The 24,812-nt window shown below is 36.7% G+C and overlaps 3 protein-coding genes and 1 non-coding gene across 4 annotated transcripts; 2 read left to right on the top strand and 2 right to left on the bottom strand.

The window, feature by feature from the left end:
• Positions 1-1,193: 1,193 nt before the first annotated feature.
• Positions 1,194-13,587, bottom strand: LOC104720180 (uncharacterized). The gene is made up of 5 exons (XM_087468504.1): positions 13,399-13,587; positions 13,208-13,288; positions 8,537-8,607; positions 1,404-1,492; positions 1,194-1,321 (listed from the first exon to the last, which is right to left on the bottom strand). Exons 1-5 carry the CDS (start codon positions 13,585-13,587, stop codon positions 1,194-1,196), a joined length of 558 nt encoding a protein of 185 aa, XP_087324630.1.
• On the top strand, positions 4,006-6,315 carry LOC104718044 (jacalin-related lectin 45-like). The gene is made up of 6 exons (XM_010435704.2): positions 4,006-4,137; positions 4,310-4,508; positions 4,659-4,778; positions 4,855-5,247; positions 5,324-5,788; positions 5,864-6,315. Exons 2-6 carry the CDS (start codon positions 4,320-4,322, stop codon positions 6,149-6,151), a joined length of 1,455 nt encoding a protein of 484 aa, XP_010434006.2. The 5' UTR covers positions 4,006-4,137; positions 4,310-4,319; the 3' UTR covers positions 6,152-6,315.
• A 2,668-nt stretch (positions 13,588-16,255) lies between the features above and the next one.
• LOC104718043 (jacalin-related lectin 45-like) lies at positions 16,256-18,686 on the top strand. The gene is made up of 6 exons (XM_010435703.2): positions 16,256-16,500; positions 16,658-16,856; positions 16,958-17,083; positions 17,165-17,605; positions 17,689-18,153; positions 18,236-18,686. The coding sequence occupies exons 2-6, from the start codon at positions 16,668-16,670 to the stop codon at positions 18,545-18,547; spliced, it is 1,533 nt and encodes a 510-aa protein (XP_010434005.1). The 5' UTR covers positions 16,256-16,500; positions 16,658-16,667; the 3' UTR covers positions 18,548-18,686.
• Positions 18,687-20,165: 1,479 nt separating this feature from the next.
• Positions 20,166-22,380, bottom strand: LOC104718041 (uncharacterized). The gene is made up of 7 exons (XR_015568870.1): positions 22,130-22,380; positions 21,418-21,877; positions 21,122-21,336; positions 20,945-21,029; positions 20,779-20,874; positions 20,598-20,681; positions 20,166-20,511 (listed from the first exon to the last, which is right to left on the bottom strand). It is a non-coding gene; the product is annotated as an uncharacterized LOC104718041 (transcript).
• Positions 22,381-24,812: the final 2,432 nt, after the last annotated feature.

Here is a 24,812-nt window from a genome sequence, read left to right as displayed (position 1 = left end):
TAATATCAGAGTATCATCCTAACAAAAGAGACGAGGTAAGACGCAAATATTTGATTAGAGGTCCTTCAGTCCTTGTCAACCTCGTGGTCATGATTTTCCTAAAACACTATCTGGACAAAAGTTGAGACGATTCAATCCAGAATGGTTTGATCTCTATAGCAGTTGGTTGGAATACTTTGTGAAAATAGACAAAGCTTATTGTTTGTTTGCTACTTGTTTAGAGATTACACAGAAAATAAAGGTGGTAGTGATGTCTTTGTTACAAAAGGATTTAATACTTAATCGACTTCTGAAGCTAGTTTTGACTTTCCCTATAGTCACCGCAACAGTTGAAAGATGTTTTTCTGCGATGAACATTGTGAAAACTAGTTTGCGCAACCGTATAGGTGATTAGTTTCTAAATGATTGTTTAGTTTCTTTTATTGAAAAGGAATTATTTGATAAGGTGACAAATGAAATAGCGATGAAAATATTTTAAGATATGAAAGAACATAGGGTAACTTTATAGATACGTTTTGTTGTAAGACTTATTTTCATATCGTTATATTAAAAAAAATTAGTGTTATTTTGTGCCCCGGATTAAAATATGTTCTGGATGTGCCACTGGTGACAGTAGACACACATTCTTTCATATTGTACGCTAATCTTGTGTGTGATATACCAATTTTCTATAATTAGAAATGATCTTTAATTAAACTTATGACTCTACAACAAAGCATAATGAGATTCAAATTAGTGGACCTATGCTATTGTACACAAATTATGACGTGGTCTATCAGACTATCATGTATATCATATGCGACTATGCGTGTATTAAGATTCTAAAAAGTAATCTTCTATTACTATCTTCTTATCTTATGTTGTCTTGGTCATTGTTGTTGCTTATACCTCTCTTTAACAATAAAGTGGTACGTCTCTTCTATTTATGTCGATCAAGAACACTCATAACCATATTTATGAATTTTGTAAAACTGAAAAATAACCCTTATCTAAATAACCCTTATCTAATTATAGGTAACTAGTACTGATTAATGTAACAAAAGATACATAGATAATTATCATCAAGGAGTAGTAGTTAAAACCCTCATATCATGTCATCATACAAGTTGCAGTAATATTGCAACCAAAAGACAGTAAATAGTCTTTGGTTAGATGCACTAAATCCCTTTAGAAACCGGACATATGGTCCTAGATTAGTTTCCGCCATGTCCTCTTACATTCATTGCAGCTTTTGTTCTTCTGGATGGTTCTGCTCGTGCATGAGAAGGACTTGGATCAGTCGAGAGAAGCAACACCGGTTGCTCCCTGTTTACAAGACCGCCTGTAAAAATATCAAAGATATGATTTCTTTGTTTTCCCAAACGAAGGTGCAACACAAAATAAGGCGTAATTTGAATACTTACTGCCAAAGGAACCAGACCGACCAGGTAACTGCATTTGCCTTCTGGCATTTCCATTCCAAGACTGTTCAAAATCAGCCAACTCATCAGCAGAATTTTGCAATTGAAAAAGCAAACGGTTTATATATATAAGTATCTCACATCCACAATAAAATCTTTCTGAGGCTTAACGAGAAAGTGTTACTTATACCTTCGTTTAAATTGTGCAAGGTCTGCGTTGTATCAACACGACCATCCAGTTTACGCGCAACTGTGTGGCCCTTGAAGCATAAAAAGATTACTTATATCTCAGTGATATTGCATTTTCACTGTTTAGCTCAATTTTTGTCATGGTATATTTCTCTGGTCATGAATTTAGCAAAGAAAGCTCCTTTGCTGAATCTGAGCAATGAGCAGGTTTGTTTTCTTAGTTGGTCTTTGTGTTGAAAGCTTTGTGATTTGAAAATTTAAAGCCTTCATCCCGTATATAATTTCCTCGTTTTTGGATTATAGGGAAGGAAGGAGTTATAACTTATATCTTTGAGTTTTGAAAACTATCCGGACATGTATGTATGCTTGTACTGTTTTGATCAGTAAGCTTCATATGTCATGGTTTCTGTTTATTGAGGAGCCTACAGCTGAGCAACTTAGTATTGCAGACTTTGGAGCTGCGCTTCAAGCTTCTTCCAGGTAATAGGTATGTAATCCACTAGTCTGAACATTAAGTTGCTTTCTTTTGTTGGTTATAAGTGTCGTGTTTTCATAGGGTTTTACACCACTTCCTTTTAATATGAGTAACGTACATGATATGAAGTGAGTTGCAGAGATTGTTTAAGCAGTTTGTGGAAAGTAAAGTCCTGTGGGGAGATGAATTCTGGGCTACAAGAAAGGTTGCTTCTTTCGTGGTTTCCTTCGCTTTTAAAATTTTCTACTTCTTTTGAGAGTTTTCGTAGTTATTGACTTTATTCTGGTGGCGTAAGTTACTTGGTAAAGAGTCCATCATCAGAGAGTCGAAACAACAGGTCGGGCTCAAGAGCATGATGGTTTTTAGGATCAAACTATATACTGATGGGCAGGTATAGTAGTCTTCCTCTCTATTTAATATGCTCTTGTGCATGCTTTTGTAGGAAAGCATACTCTATTGTGTTTGGCTGAAGTACATCGAATTATTGTTGTCGATCATGTGAAATTTCAACTGGTTTACTAACCATGTTCTTCACTCTTTTTGTTTCAGACGAATAGGGTGACATTTACCTAAACCCCTGAGATAATTTTTCAGGTGAGCTCTTTGGTTTACTATGTTTGTCATTGATGTAAGTGCTAGTTTTTGAATCCAAATCCAAGCCGGGTTGGGATAAGTTTATATGGTTAATAAGGTTGAAGTTACAATGGGACATAAATTTATTAATAGGTGTCAGGTTGCATCATATGCTTCCAATTGGAAACTACAGCCTTTCAGTTCACCTTCTATTTTGTGCTCGTTTAATCTGTAGATATGTAGTCAGAATACAAGAAAGGTTATTGGGTCGGGAGGGCTGTCAAAAGGTTATTTCTCTTCTGCAGTTAACCATTTCCATGTCTTTTAAAATGTGAAGAAACCATTTGTGGCATATCCATCTGATTTGACTGCCATGTCTGTAGATTAGACGGGTTGATCCAACTCCTGACTAGGGAGATGACTACACTCATCTTAGATACAACAACAGTTCAGTAAGTATGTGGTATCTTTGTTGGCAGGGTAGCAGGTGTAGCAACAAAAATAATTTCCTTCAAAAACTTGCGAGTCATAAGGAGTTTGCAGTGGGAAATGTAGAAAACGAGTGAAGATGATGTAATCACACAGACCACACGTTTTGACACACAGTCGATCCTTACTATATCTAAAACATCTTAATTTAGCAACGATCATAACAAAACATTGGCTAATTTGATTAAATTTAATCAGTTTTATTACTTACTTTCTTTAACAACTTTACTAAGGATGATCACCGTTGTGGATGACCTTACAACCCTTATTCACATTAGTCTACGAGATTTGCATAGATCTCACTTATAAAAAATATGGGTCCAAATGTCCCACTGTCAAATTCTTGTGTTCAATTTTTTTATGGTTTTTGTGTTTTTAATAGTTTATTCGACTATTTAACACACAGTGTTAAAACTAAAAGTTTTGTGTAATTGTATTTATGTAGACTAGTCTTTTCGTGTTCAATTTTCACACAGATTTTTGTGCTTTCAATATTTTGTCTCTAGTTCTATCTCTAGAAGCTTCCTCTATTTCAGTAGGTATCAGAGCCAGGTTTCTTCCTACTTTTGATTCATACACTCAAAACAACGGTTAAGGTATAATGGTATTAAATTTCTTACTTTTTATCTTGTGTTTGGTGGTTTGCATTTTTCGAAAGCCAAATTGAAAATTTGTCACATTAATAACTTGATGATGAATACCAGTTGAAATTTGCAAAGTATAATTCAAACACTTTTACATTTATTAACAACTAAACACCAATAAAATAGGCATGAATTTTACATGTGAATCTTGACAATTGTTCAAGTTCTTCAATATTTTTTCTTAAAATTAAATGTAACATATCACTTAGAAGTTATCTCTAAGCTTTTACGTACTCTTTAGTCTTTACCACATAAAATTTCAAGTAAAGGGTCCATACACCACCAAATAGTTTCAATATAAATATACACATAAACCCAACAACTCATTCATCACCACTCTCACAACAAGAGCTAAGAAATTCTAAAGGTCACAACTCACAAATCACTCTCTCTCTAATTTTTATTTTGCCTTTCATTTCCTTATTTTATTTTATTTTATTAAGTCTCTACTCTCTCATCTATATACATTTGTTATATTCTTCTTTACCTTGTTCTTGAGTTTTGCTCTTAATAATAAACACCGTACTTGAATATTTCAGGAAAAAAACAATGACGACAAGAGTGACAGATCAAGGTGGCATCAACGGAGACATATTCGACGATGGTGTTAACGATTATGTGAGGAAAGTGACTGTCGGAGAATGCTCCCAGGGCATCACTTACATCAAGATTGAGTACGTCAGACATGGAGTAGTCGTGGAACAAGAACATGGAAAAAAGACAGGAATAGAAAGACAGGTCTTACTTTTGTATTTCCTATTATTATTCTCTCTCTCTCTCTTAACGAGATTAAATGATATGCTTTGTTTATAAATTTGCTCTGTTTTGCTCCGTTTAAATGATCTGCTTTGCTTATGAAAAAATGCTCTGTTTTGCTCTGTGTTTAAGACCGAGTTTGAAGTTAGTCACCCAGACGAATACATCACAACGATCTGGGCAACGGTTAGCGATGATGACATATATGGGAGTCGTACCATCAATATCGAGAACCTGGCTGGATTAGAGGAGGTTGTTTGTTTGCTCTGTTTTCTGTTCTGCGTATGGTTAGACCATTTTGTAATTGCTATGTTTTTCTTGTTTTCAGTTAGATCCAAGGTCTAAGTCTACGGTGTCGGTGCTTCAGTTCAAGACATCATACGGGAGAATATCTCAGATGTTTGGTTCTCCCGGTTTGGTTAGCAAGCGGTTCACGTTAAGAGGCAAATACGGAACGAAACTTGTTGGGCTCCATGGTCGCTTTGGTGACTTTCTCTGCTCTATAGGAGCTCACTTTATCTTCGTTTCTCCTGTTTTTAAGCAAGTAAAACCTCATGGTGGGTTCTTTGGGGACGCTTGGGACGATGGGGTGTACGACTGTGTGAGGAAAGTGCGTGTTGGAGAAGATGCTGATCGTGTCACCTCCGTTGAATTCGAATACAGTATCGGAGATCAACTGATGACTCATTGCCACGGCAAAATACGACAAGAACGTAAAGAGGTATATAAATATTGGTTTCTTGAATCCATGTTCTGTTTTTCTATATTCACTGCTTAATGTAACCCTGGTTCTGTAGTTTGTGCTGGACTATGAAAATGACGAGTACATAAAGTCCATTGAGGGATTTTACGATAAATGTGGTTTCATTTCGTCTTTAACCTTCAAAACATCAAGAGATAGAGACTCTGAGGTATTTGGGAAACCTATTGGTAGAAAATTCGTCCTCATGGCAAAAGGGTTTGATAAGCTTGTCGGGTTCCGAGGAGGGTCTTACGATAATCGTGTCACTGCTCTCGGAGCAAATTTTGCGGTGGTAGTAGCTCCACCAGTGAAGAAACTAGAAGCAAAAGGTGGGAATCCTGGTTGCGAGGAGTGGGATGATGGGATCCACGAAGGTGTTTACAAGATAATAGTATCAAGCGAACACTCAGTTGTGAAGTCGGTCAAGTTTGAGTACGTCAACGGATACGCCGATGGACAGTACCAAACTGTAAATGGAAACGATCACGTGAAGATCATCCCAGGTGATGATATCAAAGAGGTATTTGTTCTATTTCTTGAATTAATTATACCCAATGAACTTTTTAATGTTAATAATGTTTTATGTTTGGTGTAGTTTAAGCTTTGTTTAGGAGATGAATACATCATATCTGTTGAAGGACACTACAGTGATGAATTGACTGAACTGATTGGACTGATTGGACTCAAATACATAACGATGCTTAAGTTCAAGACAAACAAGGGTATAACATATCAAGCGTTGGGAAACGAAGAAGAAGATTATGTGGGAGAATCGTTCGTGTTGGGGATGGAAGGTCACAAGATTGTTGGGTTCCATGGCATGTCTTCATTGGATACTCTTCATCAAATTGGTGTTTACATCAAGCCAATCGATAACCCTTAAAAAGTTTTCTTTATCTTATAAAGTGCAAAAGCATGCATGTGTGCATGCTTTAAACTCTCCTTAATTACCTTTTTATGTCATCGTCATGGTTGTTGTTGCTAGTATTCTCCTTAATTATGCCTTATGGCTCTTCCATTTGAATAAAGAAGTACTCTGTTTTTATATTTACACTAGTTATCTAATTTTCTTCAATAAAGAGAGTGTGTTATACTTATACATATTATTATATAAATACTTCAAACAAAACTTAACATAATCTACTAATTAAAAAAAAAATGCAACAAAAACACTAACAATGATATCTTCCGATTACAAGCATCTAAGAAGTGGCATGTAAAGCAAAAGGTGCATTTACCATTACATGCATATTTTGTCACTATCACATAAACTCATTCTCCACTAGCGAGATCTACCAATATCACATAGTTTCACATTCACTGGTAAAAGGGTTGGTTATAGTTTGTGAGTCTTGTAAGAATCAATATTCACAATGTTGAAACCTTTTTTCACCTAACAAGTTAAAAAAAATCTTGCAAGCTGTATTCAAAACATTAATTTCAGTAAAACCTACTTTTTAGAAGTGGAAACGGAACGGTTACTAAAATTTCAATGTATTTAACCATGCGAAAACAGGAATTTTATGCTTTTGTAGTTCTTTTGAGACGAGAGAGAAAACGACAATCCAAAAAGTCATTCGTCACTTACTTTTGGGACGAGAGAGAAAACAACAATCCAAACTTATTATGTCAAATTCGTCATAATAATTTTGACTTTGCAACGTACGACTTGTAAAACATGTGATCCACACTATAGCTATAGTTTTACACAGCTCACTTATTTAAATGGATACAAAAAATGCGATGATAAATGTAGCCAAATATTCTTAAACTGTAATTGATATTAGTGAGTATATATATATATATACTCACACAATCATTATAATTTGCTCTGTTTTTCCAATTAATTAAATTTTATTTTATCAAGTGAAGCTATAGTATAGTAGATACACATAGTCTATTCTTGCGTTCTTCTAAATTTTTTTCCCACGGATTGGACGAATATAGTTAAATGTGTATATTCATTTTTGTTGACTGTACAATCATCAGTTCAAAATTTGCTAATGGATATTTCTCTAATTGTCGTTGGTCCTTCTGGCACTGTAAAGTATAATTTCTATAAATACTAAAGAAGAAGAAACATTGAATACTTCACGGAAACGTCACTCCACTCCACCAAGAATCAATCACGAGTTGCCAAAAACAAATGATTCGAAGAACGTAAGGTTAGGTGACAGTAGACACACACATTCATTCATATTGTACGCTAATCTTGTGTGTGATATACCAATTTTGTATAATTAGAAATGATCTTTAAACTTATGACTCTACAACAAAGCACAATGAGAATCAAATTAGTGGACCTATGTTATGTACAACAAATTATGACGTGGTCTATCAGACTACCATGTAATATTCGACTATGTGTGTATTAAGATTCTATTACTATCTTATGTTGTCTGGTCGTTGTTGTTGTTTATACCTCTCTTTAACAATAAAGTGATACGTCTACTCTATTTATGTCGATCAAGAACACTCATAACCATATTTATGATTTTGTCCAAAAAAAAAACCATATTTATCTTCGAGATCTTTATCTTCTGAAACTTCTTTTGTAAACTCTTACCCTCCAGTTTGGGCAACCAATCTTGGAGTTATTTTCCAGTTTAATGTTTGGTTGGAAAAAAAACCATATTTATGAATTTTGTAAAACTGAAAAATAACACTTAATCTAATTATAGGTAACTAGAACTGATTAATGTAACAATAGATACATAGATAATTATCATCAAGGAGCAGTAGTTAAAACCCTCATATCATGTCATCATACAAGTTACACTATTGATGCAACCAAAGTAAAGTAAATGGTCTTTGGTTACATGCACTAAAAGTCTAAAAGCCTTTAGAAACCAGACATGTGGTCCAAGATTAGTTTCTGCCATGTCCTCTTACATTCATTGGTTCTTCTTGATGGTTCTGCTCGTGCATGAGAAGGACTTGGATCAGTGACAGGAAGCAACATCGACTGCTCTCTGTTTACAAGACCACCTGTAAAAATATCAAAGAGATGATTTCTCTGTTTTCCCAAAGGAAGGTACAACACATTAAAAAAGGCGTAATTTGAATACTTACTGCCAAAGGAACCAGATCGACCAGGTAATTGCATTTGCCTTCTAACATTTCCATTCCAAGACCGCTAAAAATCACCCAACTCATCTGCAGAATTTTGCACTTGAAAAAGCAAATGGTATATAAGTATCTCACATCCACAATAAAATCTTTCTGAGGTTTAACTAGAAAGTGTTACTTATACCTTGCACAATTTTGTTTAAAATTGTGCAAGATCAGCGTTGTATCAACACGACCATCTGAGTTAAGTTTACGCGTAACTGTGTAGCCCTGGAAGCATAAGAAGATCACGTATATTTGAGATCCAGTATAAGGTAATGGAGAATGATGATATATTATGATTGACAATGTACAATATATATATACAAGGCTGAGACTTGGTCAGCAAGTGTGAGCTATTATTACAGGATATATACTTAACATAGTTAGAAGATATGGCTTGAACAATACGTGATATTGCGTGATCCTCTACATCCCCCCTCAAGATGGTGGGGCTCTTGACACACCAATCTTGGAGGTAAGCAGGTGGAATGGTGCACGTGCGAGAGGCTTTGTCAATGCATCGGCTAATTGATCCTTTGTGGAGACGTGTGTGACACGGAGATTGTCGGCGGTTATCTGATTGCGGATGAAGTGATAGTCGAGGGCCAGGTGTTTCATGCGAGAGTGAAAAACAGGGTTAGCACAGAGATATGTGGCACCAACATTGTCGCAGTATATGACCGGAGGGGACGTGATGTTGTAGCCGAGTTCTGTTAGCAAGGAACATATCCAACGGATATCTGCAGATGTGTTTGGGAACGATATTCTGCTTCGGTGGAGGAGCGGGCAACGCCTTTTTGCTTCTTGGATGACCAGGATACCGGATTGTGACCAATATAGACAATGTGAGCGTGAGTAGAGATGTAGTCGTCTCGATCACCAGCCCAATCTGCATCGGAGAATGCATGAACGGATGCGATGTTGTGACGATGGAGAAAGATCCCGTGGTCGGCTGTCCCGGCTAAGTATCGAAGCAACCGCTTGACAGCTTGCCAGTGATCTGTTGTCGGTCGGTGCATGAATTGAGACAAGCGGTTGACAGCGAATGAGATGTCAGGCCGTGTGAACGAGAGATATTGTAGACTACTAACAACGGTGCGGTAAGCAGTTGGTCCGTTAGAGCTGAACCGGAGTGGAGTGACAGCTTCGGCGACGTGGCCATGGGAGTGGCAACAGGTTTGGCATAAAGCATGTTGTGTCGCATGAGCAGATCGAGTATGTAGCGACGTTGAGTGAGATACACGCCTTGCAACGTCTGAGTAGCCTCAAGTCAAAGGAAATAGTGAATGTCTTCCGGATCTTTGATGCTAAAACGGTTTGCGAGTGACTGAAGTGTTTGGTGCAGTAGAGTGTTGTTGTTGCTGGTGACGATGATGCCATCGACGTAGACCAGTAAATAGACCAGCCCAGCTCCACGTCGAAGAATGAATAGTGATGCATCAGCCAATGAGTTCTTGAAACCTGCACTCAACAGAAAAAATTTCAGTTCCTGGTACCAGGCCCGGGGTGCCTATTTCAGACCATAGAGGGCCTTGTGAAAGCGACAAACATGATTCGGTCGGTTGGGATCAACGAATCCTTCTGGTTGGCGAACATAGACCTCCTCTGTTAAGGTTCCTTGTAGAAAAGCATTGTTAACATCAAGCTGCTTGATCGGCCAATCATAGTGCACAGCGGTCTGAAGAACAATGCGGAGGGTAGTTGCCTTGATGACAGGGCTGAATGTCTCAGTGTAATAGATTCCCGGACATTGGTTGTATCCTTTGGCAACAATCCGGACTTTGTGGCGATGAACAGACCCATCAGGTGAATACTTGAGTCAAAACAGCCATTTGGTGTCAATGAGATTCTGACCTGGAGTCGTAGGGACTAGGGACCATGTACGGTAGCGTAGTTGAGCATTAAACTCATCGGATGCTGCAGCTCACCATTTGGCATCTGCCAATGCCTAAAGTATAGTGCGTGGTTCAACATCGACTTTAGAAATGGCAAGAGCATACTTGGAATTGGGTTTGATGATGTCTGTCTTTGCGCGTGTGGTCATAGGGTGATGATTAACGGGTTGCGGCGGTGGAAGAGGCGCTGGATCGGGAGACACATATGGTTCCATGGAGCGAGAGGTCGGGGTGGATGAAGTTGATGGACTTGGGTGTGGTGGTGGGCTTGGAAGTAATGGGCCTGACGAATGTGAGGAAGTAGATGGGCTTTGGGAGCTGGAGGAGGAGAGCTCATCTGTGACACTTCTTTGTGGTGAGATATCTTGATTTGTCGATGAAGACGTTGGCGAGACATCGGAGGACGACGGTGTTGCAGCCGGAGTTAGGACAGCTGGTGATGGGGACGAGACAGGAGACGGAGCGCCAGCAGAGTTCGCCGGTGCAGATGAGGGATCTGAGCTCAAGTTGACCGGAGAAGGCATAATGGCATCGACGAGAGGCGCAGTAGTGAGCGGTACGGCCGAGACAGGGGGAGTCCAAGCAGCAACTGGTTCAGAGACGATGGGCACCACGGAGAGGGCATGGAATGGGAATTGATTTTCTATGAATTGAACATGGCAAGAAACGTATAGTCGATTGGTGGTTGGTTCAAGACATAAGAAGACACTTTGGGTTAAGGAGTAGCTGAGGAAGACACAGGGTGTGGATCATGGTTCAAGTTTATGAGAGCGATAGGGTCTGAGCCAGGGAAAACAAAGGCAGCCAAAAATTTTAAGTTTGGAATAGTTTGGGATTGTACCAAATAGGCGGTGAAAAGGAGAGGAGAGTGAAAGATAGGGAGTGGGATAAGGTAGACAGTTGTTGCAAAGGCATAAGACCAGTAAGTGTTTGGGATATTGGCTTTGTGAAGAAGACATAGACCCGTTTCGACAATGTGGCAGTGTTATCTCTCGGCGAGACCGTTGTGTTCAGGAGTATGAGGGGGACTGGTTAGGTGAGTGATTCCGGCAGTGGACAGGAAATCACGAAGAGCGATAAATTCGCCGCCATTATCAAAAAAGAGGATTCCAATTTTGGTTTGGAACCGGTTTTCAGTAAGTGCTTTGAATTTGATGAAGGTTTCTTTGACATGGGATTTTAGTTTGAGGGGATAGAACCAAGTATAACGAGTGAAGTGGTCCACTATTATGAGGTAGTGTTTGAAGGAGTCGACAGAGGTAATGGGTGAGGTCCAGAGGTCGGTAAAGAGGTATTGCGAAGGGCGAGTGGAGGAGATGGACGTTTTGGAGAAAGCTAGTTTATGACTTTTATTTGAAAAGCAATCAACGCAAGACAAAGGTTTTGAAAGAGAATCTGAAAGCGGTAAAGAAAATTTAGAAATAACATTTTTAAGAATAGGTAGAGAAGGGTGCCCAAGTCTTGAGTGCCAATCGGAGACGGACGACCGGACTGTCGGAGTGGCAAAGTACGACGCTGCACCTGCTGTTGTAATCGGCCACTCGTAGAGTTCATTTTTAGTCCTTCCTTGGAGTATTCGGATCCCCGAGCTGAGATCCCTCACCTGAAAGAAGGCAGGGTACAATTCAACACAAATGTTATTGGCGTTGCATAAACGATATACATATATAAGATTTTTCTTAATATCAGGAACATGAAGTATATTTGTAAGCGAGAGGGAGCGTGTGGGAGAAGGGAGAGATGCGGAACCTGTATTGACGATTGGTAAACCGGTGCCATCGCCAATGAGGACCTCGTCACCACCATTGTATGGAACCCGTATTGACGATTGTGACTGGACGGGGCGGTGATTGTTGAACTTGGAAGAGGGACGGCTACGGTGGTTGGTGAAGTTTGCAGAGATCGGAAATGAGGGAGGAGCATCAGGAGCAGAGGCAAGCAGCTTAGCCTCATGGTTGAGAAGCTTTTCGTGAAGCTCCGAGAGCGTAGGGGGAGTGTCACGGGCTTCAGTCTGGTCAACAATGGACTTGTAGTCTTCAGGAAGACCACCAAGTATGTAGTCAATCTGATCTTCATGCGACTCTGGTTTTCCAAGGAGTGCAAGTTAGTCAAACTTGATTGTAAGAACTTGGAAGTACTCATCGATGTTGCGTGAGCCTTTCTTCCAGCCATCAAGTTGTTGTTTGAGTTGACGAATATGGCCTCTGCTAGGGTTGGCGTAGGTGGTGGTCAGGGTGGTCCAGATGTCAGCAGTGGTTGAGGCACGAGAGAGAAGAGGTTGAACAGAGGTGGAGATAGCTCCAAGGAGAGCGCTGTAGATCAGCTTATCCTGACGCTTCCATATGGTGAAGGCAAGATTGGCAGTGGTTACACCATTTGTGACGATGGTGGAGTCTGGTTTGGCGGTAGCTGGATCCAGAAAAGGGACAAGATCATAGCCATCAAGAAGAGCTTGAATTTGGCGGCTCCACATAAGGTAGTTGGAGGTGGTGAGTTTGGTCACATTTGACATGTTGATGTTGAGAAGCGATGCGGTTGTGATAGGCACAACTTCAGTGGTGGCAGCAACTTCTGGGTTTTGGACATTGGTGTCTGTGGAAGACATGATCGAAACAAGAAGGAGAAATGAATAAGGAGAAGCGTAAGAGAAAGAGGAAGAAGACGACTGCGGAAAAAGAAAATTTAGTTTAGGAACATTTGCTCTCATACCATATAAGGTAATGGAGAATGATGATATATTACGATTGACAATGTACAATATATATACAAAGCTGAGACTTGGTCAGCAAGTGTGAGCTATTATTACAGGATATATACTTAACATAGTTAGAAGATATGGCTTGAACAATGCGTGATATTGCATGATCCTCTACATCCAGCAAGACAAGATAAAATTTAATCATTATCCTCAGGTTATGTAATGTAGAAACTACCTTGTTATGAAGGCCTCTCGAGATCCTGTGTGCATCTTCCCGCGTTGCATTGTGGGCCTCTCTGATTTCTTCAAGAGTTAACTGTTTCACAGTAAGATCAGTTTTAGCAGTAAGCATAACGTAACATTCTTACACACACACACAACCATCACACATATAAATATATATACTAGTAAAAGTGAATAACTTGCCCCATCACTTCCAGTCCTTATGATCTTGGAAGAAGTGTAGTAGTTGCCGTTCTGACCACCGTAAGTAACAGAGGAGTTGTGGAAACTATAACTACGGGTTTGTGGTTGCCATAGTCCATTGTTCACCATCCCACTTACATTCATGTTCTGCATTTGCTGTGAGTTCTTTCTCTCTGCATTTGCATTCATGTATTGCAATTCTTTGTTCCTTCTCTCTGCATCAAACATAAAATAAAAACACATTCAGTTCCAATAGACACAGTCCTTTCCGCTTTATAGTAGAAATAGAAGAAAAGGTTGTTATCAGCACCTTCCTCTCTAGCATATTGGAACTGAATGTGTTTTTATTTTATGTTCCGCTTTTGTAGGAAAGCATACTCTATTGTGTTTGGCTGAAGTACATCGAATTGTTGTTGTAGATCATGTGAAATTTCAACTGGTTTACTAACCATTTTCTTCACTCTTTTTCTTTCAGACGAATAGGGTGACATTTACCTAAATCCCTGAGATAATTTTTTCAGGTGAGCTCTTTGGTTCACTATGTTTTTCAGGTGAATTGACTGAACTGATTGGATTCAAATACATAACGATGCTTAAGTTCAAGACAAACAAGGGTATAACATATCAAGTGTTGGGAAACGAAGAAGAAGATTATGAGGGCGAATTGTTCGTGTTGGGGATGGAAGGTCACAAGATTGTTGGGTTCCATGGCATGTCTTCATATGATACTCTTTATCGAATTGGTGCTTACGTCAAGCCAATCGATAGCCCTTAAAAGTTTTTTATTTATAAAGTGCAAAAGCATGTGTGTATGCTTTAGACTCTCCTTAATTACCTTTTTATGTCATCTTCATGGTTGTTGTTGCTAGTATTCTCCTTAATCCTTATGGCTTTTCCATTTGAATAAAGAAGTACTCTATTTTTATATTTACACTAGTTATCTAATTTTCTTCAATAAAGAATGTATTATACTTATACATATTGTTATATAAATACTTCAAACAAAACTTAACTTAATTCACTAAAAAAAATTAATAAATGAAACAGAAACTCATTACCATTACAAGCATCTAAGAAGTGGCATGTAAAGCAAAAGGTGCATTTACCATTACATGCATATTTTGTCACTATCACATAAACTCATTCTCAACTAGCGAGATCTACCAATATCACATAGTTTCACATTCACTGGTAAAAGGGTTATAGTTGTGAGTCTTGTAACGTCGACAAGAGTGACAGATCAAGGTGGCATCAGCAGAGACGTATTCGACGATGTTGTTAACGATTATGTGAGGAAAGTGATTTTCGGAGAAAACTCTCACTGCACTACTTATATCAACACTGAGTACGTGAGAGATGGAGTAGTCGTGGAACAAGAACATGAAAAAAAGGCAGGAACACAAACACAGTGATCTTTACTTTTGTATTTCCTATTATTATTCTCTCTCTCTCTCAACGAGTTTAAACGATCTGATTTGTTTATAAAATTGCTTATTTCTCCATACCAATGCAAGTATGCAACACAAACATGAATTTTTTTTGGTAAACTTGGCTCAAGAGTCAAGATTGTAGTTGAAGCTTATTACTTATTAAATATGGCTTATTATTCCTGTGTACTGTCCCCGTGATACTAAACCATTCATGACTCAGGCGATGAAAGAGTCCGTGCAATCTGATCTCCGGAATCAGGTTTCTTTACTGGTTCGTCCCATGCTACAGGTTAGCTTCTTGATCAAGTCACATTGTATATGTCCGGTTTCACCAGCCAAAACTTGCATTGTAATTTGGTTTATGAATTGATGATAAACCTGTCTTCTCTGCCAGGCTCTTGACGCTGCGTTCCGACACTACGAAGCCGACTTGCAGGGAAGAGCCCCTAAGAGCGTAGAGGCGGCAACAATTATGAAATCTCTCGGTAGAAGAAATTGAAAAAAAATCTATAGAAGATATTAATAGTTGAGAGATTATATGATATATGTCATCATCAATATAGTGATAAATAAACGTATAAAACTATAATATGAAATTATGAGTTAATTGAGAGGACCAAATCAAATCTATATTTAGAAAGAGAAGAGAAAATATTAATTTATTACTTGAATTGTGTAAAAATATAAAAAAAAAAAATCTCAGTTATAACGCGTATTCACTAAGTTATACTATATACATATGTCATTGTCCATACTGATTCGACTTCACAATCTCACTTATAAGTTACAACCCTTATTCACATTAGTCTACGAGATTTGCATAGACCTCACTTATAAAAATTATGGGTCCAATTGTCAAATTTTTAAAAGTTGTTATTAATACGTAGATGCCACTTAACAGACTTCTCTTCGTGCTAAGTTTTCTTACTTTTAATAGTTTGTTCAACTAATTAACACATGTTAAAATTGAAAAATCTATATTTTTTGTAATGGCCTTTGTGATTAGTTTTGGTGTTTTTAATAGTTTGTTCCACTATTTAACATAGTGTTAAAACAAAAAGTTTTATATCTATTGTATTTATGTATACTGGTTTTTTCTCATGTATTCTTACAGATTTTCATGTTTTTAATAGTTTGTCTCTAGTCCTATCTCTAGAAGCTTCGGTTGGTATGAGAGCCAAGTTTTTACATACCTTTTGATTCATGCAATTAAAACGATGGTTATGGTATAATGGTATTTTTCTCGTGGTCAATTTTCTTACTTTTATTGTGTATTTAGTAGTTTGCATTTTTTTAAAAGTCAAATTAAAATTTTGTCACTTTTAATAACTTAATGATGAATACCAATTGAAACTTGCAAAATATAATTCAAACACTTTTACATTATTAACAACTAAACACCAATAAAGTAGGCATGAATTTTACATGTGAATCTTGACAATTGTTCAAGTTCTTCAATAATTTTTCTTAAAATTAGATGTAATCTATCACTTAGAACTTAGAAGTTATCTTTACCACATAAAAAACTCAAGCAAAGTGTCCATACCAAACAGTCCATACCATACCAAACAGGGTCCATACCAAACAGTTTCAAGTAAAGGGTCGTTAAATACACACATAAACCACAACAATTCATCACCACTCTCACAACAAGAGCTAAGAACTTCTAAAGGTTACAAATCACTCTCTCTAATTTTTACTTTCACCATTCATTTCCATTTTTTTTTATTAAGTGTCTCTACTCTCTCATCTGTACATTTGTTATATTCTTCTTTACCTTGTTCTTGAGTTTTGCTCTTAATAATAAACACCGTACTTGAATATTTCAGGAAAAAAACAATGACGACAAGAGTGACAGATCAAGGTGGCATCAACGGAGACCTATTCGACGATGGTGTTAATGATTATGTGAGGAAAGTGATTGTCGGAGAATGCTCTCAGGGCATCACTTACATCAAGATTGAGTACGTGAGAGATGGAGTAGTCGTGGAACAAGAACATGGAAAAAAGACAGGAACACAAACACAGGTCTTATTTTTGTCTTATTATTATTCTCTCTCCCTCTCTTTCAACGAGATTAAATGATATGCTTTGTTTATAAAATTGCTCTGTTTTGCTCTGTGTTTAAGGCTGAGTTTGAAGTTAATCACCCAGACGAGTACATCACACTGATTTGGGGAACGATTAGAGATGATTACATATCTGAGAGTCGTATCATCAATATTGAGGACCTGGATGGATTAGACTTAGAGGAGGTTGTTTGTTATGTTTGCTCTGTTTTCAGTTCTGCTTATGGTTGTACCATTTTGTAATTGCTCTGTTTTTCTTGTTTTCAGTTAAACCCTCCACTTGAAAATTTCACTATACAAACTAGTCGAATGGATGAGAATCCTAGGTCTAAGTTTGGGGTGTCGGAGCTTCAGTTAAAGACATCATGCGGGAGAACATCTCAGGTGTTTGGTTCGCCCGGTTTGCTTAGCAAGGCGTTCAAGTTAAAAGGCAAAAACGGAACGAAACTTGTTGGGCTCCATGGTCGCTTTGGTGACTTTCTCTGCTCTATAGGAGCTCACTTTATCTTCGTTTCTGGTGCTTTCAAGCAAGTAAAACCTCATGGTGGAATCGTTGGGGACGCTTGGGACGATGGGGTTTACGACTGTGTGAGGAAAGTGCGTGTTGGAGAAGATGCTGATCGTGTCACGTCCGTTGAATTCGTATACAGTAATGGAGATCAGCTGATAACATATTGTCACGGCAAAAAGTTACAAGAACGTAAAGAGGTATATATATAAATATTGGTTTCTTGAATGCATGTTCTGTTTTTATCCACTACTTTACTTATAATGTAACCCTGGTTCTGTAGTTTGTGCTGGACTATGAAAATGACGAGTACATAAAGTCCATTGAGGGATTCTACGATAGATATGGTTTCATTTCGTCTTTAACCTTCAAAACATCAAAGGATAGAGACTCTGAGGTATTTGGGAAACCGAATGGTACCAAATTCGTCATCATGGCAAAAGGGTTTGATAAGCTTGTCGGGTTCCGAGGAAGGTCTTACGGTAATCGTGTGACTTCTCTCGGAGCAAATTTTGCGGTGGTGGTAGCTCCACCAGTGAAGAAACTAGAAGCAAAAGGTGGGGATCCTGGTTGCGAGGAGTGGGATGATGGGATCCACGAAGGTGTTTACAAGATAATAGTATCAAGAGAACACTCAGTTGTGAAGGCGGTCAAGTTTGAGTACGTCAACGGGTACGCCGACGGACAGTACCAAACTGTAAATGGAAACGATCACGTGAAGATCATCCCAGGTGATGATATCAAAGAGGTATTTGTTCTATTTCTCGAATTATTTATACCCAATGAACTTTTTAATGTTAATATAGTTTTATGTTGCGTTTTTGGTATAGTTTAAGCTTTGTTTAGGAGATGAATATATCACATCCGTTGAAGGACACTACGGTCAAAGACTGCGACTTTCTGGAATGGCGCGTGAATTAATTGAACTGATTGGATTCAAATACATAACGATGCTTAAGTTCAAGACAAACAAGGGTATAACATATGAAGCGTTGGGGAACGAAGAAGAAGATCATGAGTATGTGGGAGAATCGTTCGTGTTGGGTATGGAAGGTCACAAGATTGTTGGGTTCCATGGCAAGTTTGCATTTGACACTGTTCATCAAATTGGTGTTTACGTCAAGCCAATCGATAACCCTTAAAACTTTTTTTTATTTAGAAAGAGCAAAAGCTATATATATATATATATATATATATGCTCTCCCTAAGTACCTTTTTATGTTATCGTCATGGTTTGGTGTTTCTAGAATTCCATTTGAATAAGAAGGACTCTGTTTTATACTCTGTTTTTATATTTACACTAGTTATCAAAATTTCTTCAATAACATATTATTATATAAATACTTCAAATGTTAGCTAACTTAATCCATTAAAAATGCAACAGAGAAACGCTAACAATGATCTTTCGGTTCCAAATCTAAGAAGCAAAAGGTGCATTTACCATTACATGCATATTTTTGTCACTATCACATAAACTCATTCTCCACTTGCGAGATCTATCAATATCAACATAGTTTCACATTCACTGGTAAAAGGGTTATAGAAACTCATTGTTGTGATCAGTCTTGTAAGAATCAATATAATTCACAAAGTTGAAACCTTTTTTCACCTAACAAGTTACAAATTTTCTTGCAAGTTGTATTCAAAATATTAATTTCAATAAAACCTACTTTTTAAAAGTGGAAACGGTTACTAATACGAACGATAATTTAATTTTCTACGGAACAAAATATCTGCAACCATGCGAAAACAAGAATTTTATGTTTTTGTAGTTCTTTTGAGACGAGAGAGAAAACGACAATCTAAAAAGTCATTCGTCACTTACTTTTGTCTTTGTCCATGATCATGCATAATAATTTTGACTTCGCAACATAATATACTATACTACTCTTAATACACTACAATGAGGAATGAATATAATATACTACTCTTAGTATCTGACTTGTAAAACATGTGATCCACACCATATTTGTAGTTTTACACAGATCATTTATTTAAATTGATTCTAAAAATTGGATGATAAATAGCCAAATATTCTTAAAATGTAATTGATATTAGTGTATATATAATTTGCTCTGTTTTTCGAATAATTTAAAATTTTTATTTTATCAAGTGAAGCTGTAGTAGATTCACATTGTTTTTGCTTGCGTTCTTTTAATTTTTTTCCATACACTGGAAGAACATAGTTAAAATCAGAAAATGTGTAAAAATCATTGTTGTTGACCGTAATTAATTGATCGACATTTTTTTCAAGATTTATTTTATTTTTTGCTAATTTGTCTAATTTGTCGTTGGTCCTTCTGGTGCTGTAAAGTATAATTTCTATAAATACTAGAGAAGAAGAAGGAATATTATATACTTCACGAAAACATCACTCCACCGAGAATCAATCTCGTGTTGCCCAAAACAAATGATTTGGAGAAAGTAAGGTGCCAGTGTAGGCAGACACACATTCATTCATTTTGTACGCTAATCTTGTGTGTGATATACCAAATTTCTATAAGTAGAAATGATCTCTGAACATATGACTCTACAACAAAGCATAATGAGAATCAAATTGGTGGACCTATGCTATGTACACAATTACACAAATTAGTGGACCTATGCGACTATGCGTGTATTAAGATTCTAAAAAGTAATCTTCTATTACTATTTTATGCTGTCTTGGTCGTTGTTGTTGTTTTTACCTCTCTTTAACAACAAAGTGATACGTCTCTTCTATTTATGTCGATCAGGAACACTCATAACCATAGTTATGAATTTTGTAAAACTGAAAAATAACCTTTATCTAATTATAGGTAACTAGAACTGGTTAATGTAACAAAAGATACATAGATAATTATCATCAAGAAGCAGTAGTTAAAACCCTCATATCATGTCATCATACAAGTTACAGTAATATTGCAACCAAAGTACAGTAAATAGTCTTTGGTCGCATGCCCTAAAGCCTTTTTAGAAACCGGACATGTGGTCCAAGATTAGTTTCTGCCATGTCCTCTTAGATTCATTGCACCTTTTGTTCTTCTTGATGGTTCTGATCGTGCATGAGAAGGACTTGGATCAGTCGAGGGAAGCAACACTGGTTGCTCTCTGTTTACAAGACCGCCTGTAAATATATCAAAGAGATGATTACTCAGTGTTCCCAAAGGAAGGTACAACACACAAAAAAAAAGGCGTAAGTTGAATACTTACTGCCAAAGGAACCAGACCGACCAGGTAACTGCATTTGTCTTCTAGCATTTCCACTCCAAGACTGCTCAAAGTCAGCCAATTCATCTGCAGAATTTTGCAATTGAAAAGGCAAACGGTAAATAAGTATCTCACATCCACTAAAGAATCTATCTGAAGCTTAACGAGAAAGTGTTACTTATACCTTCGTTTAAATTGTGCAAGGTCTGCGTTGTATCAACACGACCATCTGAGCTAAGTTTACGAGCAACTGTGTGGCCCTGGAAGCATAAGAAGATCACTTATATATGAGATCCAGCAAGACAAGATAAATTTATTCATTTTCCTCAACTCTGTAATGTAGAAACTACCTTGTTATGAATGAAGGCCTCTCGAGATCCTGTGTGCAGCTTCCCGCGTTGCAGTGTTGGCCTCTCTGCTTTCTTCAAGAGTTAACTGTATCACAGTAAGACCGGTTTTAGCTATAAGCGTAAGCTAACATTCTTACACACACATCACACACACACTAGTAAAAGTGAAAAACTGACCCCATCACTTCCAGTCCGTCTGGTCTTGGAAGAAGTGTAGTAGTTACCGTTCTGACCACCGTAAGTAACAGAGGAGCTGTGGAAACTATAACTACGGGTTTGTGGTTGCCATAGTCCATTGTTCACCATACCACTAACATTCATGTTCTGCATTTGCTGTGAGTTCCTTCTCTCCGGATTTGCATTCATGTATAGCAACTCTCTGTTCCTTCTCTCTGCATCAAACATAAAAGAAAAACACATTCAGTTCCAATAGAAACAGTCCGCTTTACAACTAAGGTTGTTGTAATCACCACCTTCCGCTTCTACTCTAGCATATTCAGTATCAGCCTCACTGCTGGACCGGCCATGTTTGCCAAGACTCCCTCTCTTCTTCTCTTTCCCTTTTTCTTCTTCTTCTTCTTCTTCTTCCTTCTCATCATCATCAGAATCAATCTCTTCAATAATCGGTCCACGTGCTGATGATCGACTTGGTCCTGGTGGCTGATCAATAAAACCGGGTGGAGGACGCATTTCTGGAAAAGGATTCATGCTGGAACCTCCAAAGAAATTGGAGTGAAACATGCCGCCGCCGCCACCACCAAAAGGCTGGGTGAAGAAAGGATCATCAAACGGATCTCTTCCACCGAAAAAACTGGACATGAGATTTTGAGGAGGACCATTATTAAGACCACCAAAAGAGCCTCCTCCAAAACCAAATCCACCAAAAGGATCTCTACCACCACCACCTCCTTGCATCTTCCCCCCTTGGATAAACTTAACACAAAAAAAAACACAATTCCATAAGAGATCTCAAATTCTCTAGACTTACAAAAGCAATTTCAAGAGTGAAAAAATATCACAAAAACGAATCCTCTAAAAAAAAAAATCAAAATCGAAAAAGTACGACAGAGCAATAACATATAAATCAAAACCCTAACGAGAAACCCCAAATCGAAAAATTCAAAAACACACAAAAACCAAAATCAAACAAACATCATAGGAATTGAAGGAGATTGATCGACATACCTCAAACAACAAAGGAGATTGATCGAAAGACGAGAGAGAGAAGACTACTACTACTCTCGAGTTATATCGTTTGAGGAAACTTTTATTTTGCCTCAGCAGCAGCAGAAGAAGAAGAAGGAATTCAGGAATAATAAGAATGAATCTTGAGGAATTACACAAGTCGCTATATGATTGGCTGATGGTTTTGGGCACCGGACACCTTTCCTGTAATTTTTGGTCTTCCTGCTCTCGTGGATTTATTTCTAAACATGTTGCATAATTTTACAACTTTTTTACTATTTTGTTAAATATCTAATATATTTTTTTATTAATTGAATTGTGATTTTTAAAAATTATTTTAATGAGTTCCCTCTCAATTTCGTATTAGTTATAAAAAAAATTAGTATTGAAAAAAGAAGAAAAGTTAAAATTTTGGATATTTATATAACGTTATAACTAAAAAGTAAAAATTGTTGTTTTTTTGTTGCCAACGTATATTATGCATGAATAACAATTATAACATACAGACATAAAATCTTGCCACATTATTTTATTCTAAAACGGATTACAATTGATATATTTCTTTTTTTTGTTAACTTTTTGGTAATTGGAAATTACATTTAATGGTAATTTTTCCCTTTCCAAAAAAAAAAAAACATTTTATTATCTTAATACAGTAATGTTGTAATTTTAAAATAAACATGGAAAATTTATGTATATAATATTTATCCAAAGTATATCCTATATATCTGAAGCGAAGCCAAACAACGTCGTTTTGTCTCAAACAAACTTATTAACGACGACATCATAACAGAATTGCTAACGGTGTTAACTGTTGTGTCACCTTAAATTATAAAATGAGGTTTTTGCCCTGGTCAAAAATGTTTCAAATGGGAAGTCAACTACAACTCTGTGTTTTTAAATCTCCGCAGACAAAATTGATGATATAGATGACTTTTTTAAAAAAGTTTATGGTTAAAACGACGTTTTTCTCAATATAGTTTACCATTTATATATTATTTTACTCAAAACTAAAATTTCATAACACAAAACCAAAATCACCATCATAAGATTGATCGGAAAGTCCATTCATTGAGCTCAAAACAAGAATAATCAGGATTTTAGATTTTTTTTTTCTTTTTTACTCAGCAGAAACTATGTCTTACATATGTCACGCAGTGATTTGCTAATGATTTTATAGTTTTAATATTTCTTAAATCCATTTTCTATATACTTTATTACTTTAATTGGATTTTTCTTTAGTTATTTAAATGACTTTCCTTGCAATTTCGTATTTGTTTAATTTTTATATTAACAACATAATAAAAGTTAAAATTTTGAGTATTTATTACTTATAACTAAAAATAATTGGTTGATCTAAATTAATTTTTTTTTTGCCATCGTATATAATTCACTAGCTTATTTCAAAAAACTAAATCCAGAGTACAAATAGTTTGCATGAATAATGTCATACCACTTTTTGTTAATTATAATCAAAAACAGGTAAAAATGGTATATTTCTTTTCTTAGGTTTTTGGTATATGCAAAATACATTCAATAATAATGTTCACCTATACTTAAAAGAGAGAGTGGAAAAGTGTACATAATTTAAAGCTATAGGTACACATGAGTGTAATTCATGGATAGTTTTCTAAACATGGCATAATTTACAGAAAATTATATATTTTGTTTCCTTTAGTTAAATCCCTAATAAGTTTTATAATTATCAATGTTTTTTTTTTTTTTTTTTGTAGATGCCCATGGATTTCAAGTGAGCAAGAATCAGATATAGTGTGGGCTTTTACACAAGACACCATTGTAGTTGAAGCGAGCACCTCTCTTGCATTAATAAGAAAAGCATCAAGGACTTTTCAGACTTGAGTAATCTCACTATTCCGATCTATATCCAAATATATGATAGATATCGTCAATCCATGTTATTATCATCTATAGATCACAATGAAAATGTATATTTATGAAATGTGAATATCAAATGAACATGTTTGTTGTGTGTAAAAAGATAGATACTTGAGAAATTTTATTTTCACAAAAAAAATAAAAAGATAGGGACAAAACATCCACGAAAGGCACTAAAGCAAATTTACACAAGACAAGGTATATTGATAAATACACAAATCAAATTTCAATTCCAAAAGTTTTAAGTCTAAAGGTCTATATAGAAACTGAAGCGGCTCCATCTCCGACATGCTCGCATTGTCTAAACCTCCAAGTGACGGCTACTTCTTCATATCTTCTGTAGTGTGCAATGGCACGAACCATTACATTTGATCACTTCCAAATACTTGATTCAAGAAAAGAAATAAACAAGCTTTTCAAAGCTTTGATGGTGTATATGTCCAAAGATTTTACTTGTATTGACTCGATAATCAAGTGAGAGTTGTATTACCTCAATAGTTGTGGTATACGAGTACGAGTGACCAACATTAATTTTGTGATTATTTACGGCAAATGCTATGTTCAGTACCTGGAAAGCAAGCGAGGAAGGCTTTGGATCAGAAAAAAGAATTGGCATCGTTAAGGTGCAATGAAACAAACAAGCAAACAAAACGGAGATTGGGATATATATGTATCTTGGACTCACCAAACGCAACAAAGCCACAAAGGTGTAGTGAAACGGTTATCTCACCATCTCCATCGCTGAAGGAATTCGAGTAAAACTGGCAATAGTGATATTGCAACCACG

The sequence above is a fragment of the Camelina sativa genome, chromosome 10 (assembly GCF_030686135.1).
Source record: "Camelina sativa cultivar CO46 ecotype springtype chromosome 10, ASM3068613v1".
In the NCBI taxonomy this organism is placed as follows: Eukaryota; Viridiplantae; Streptophyta; class Magnoliopsida; order Brassicales; family Brassicaceae; genus Camelina; species Camelina sativa.
Note: the sequence above shows the minus strand (reverse complement) of the source record. Positions and strands in the feature narration are given on the sequence as shown.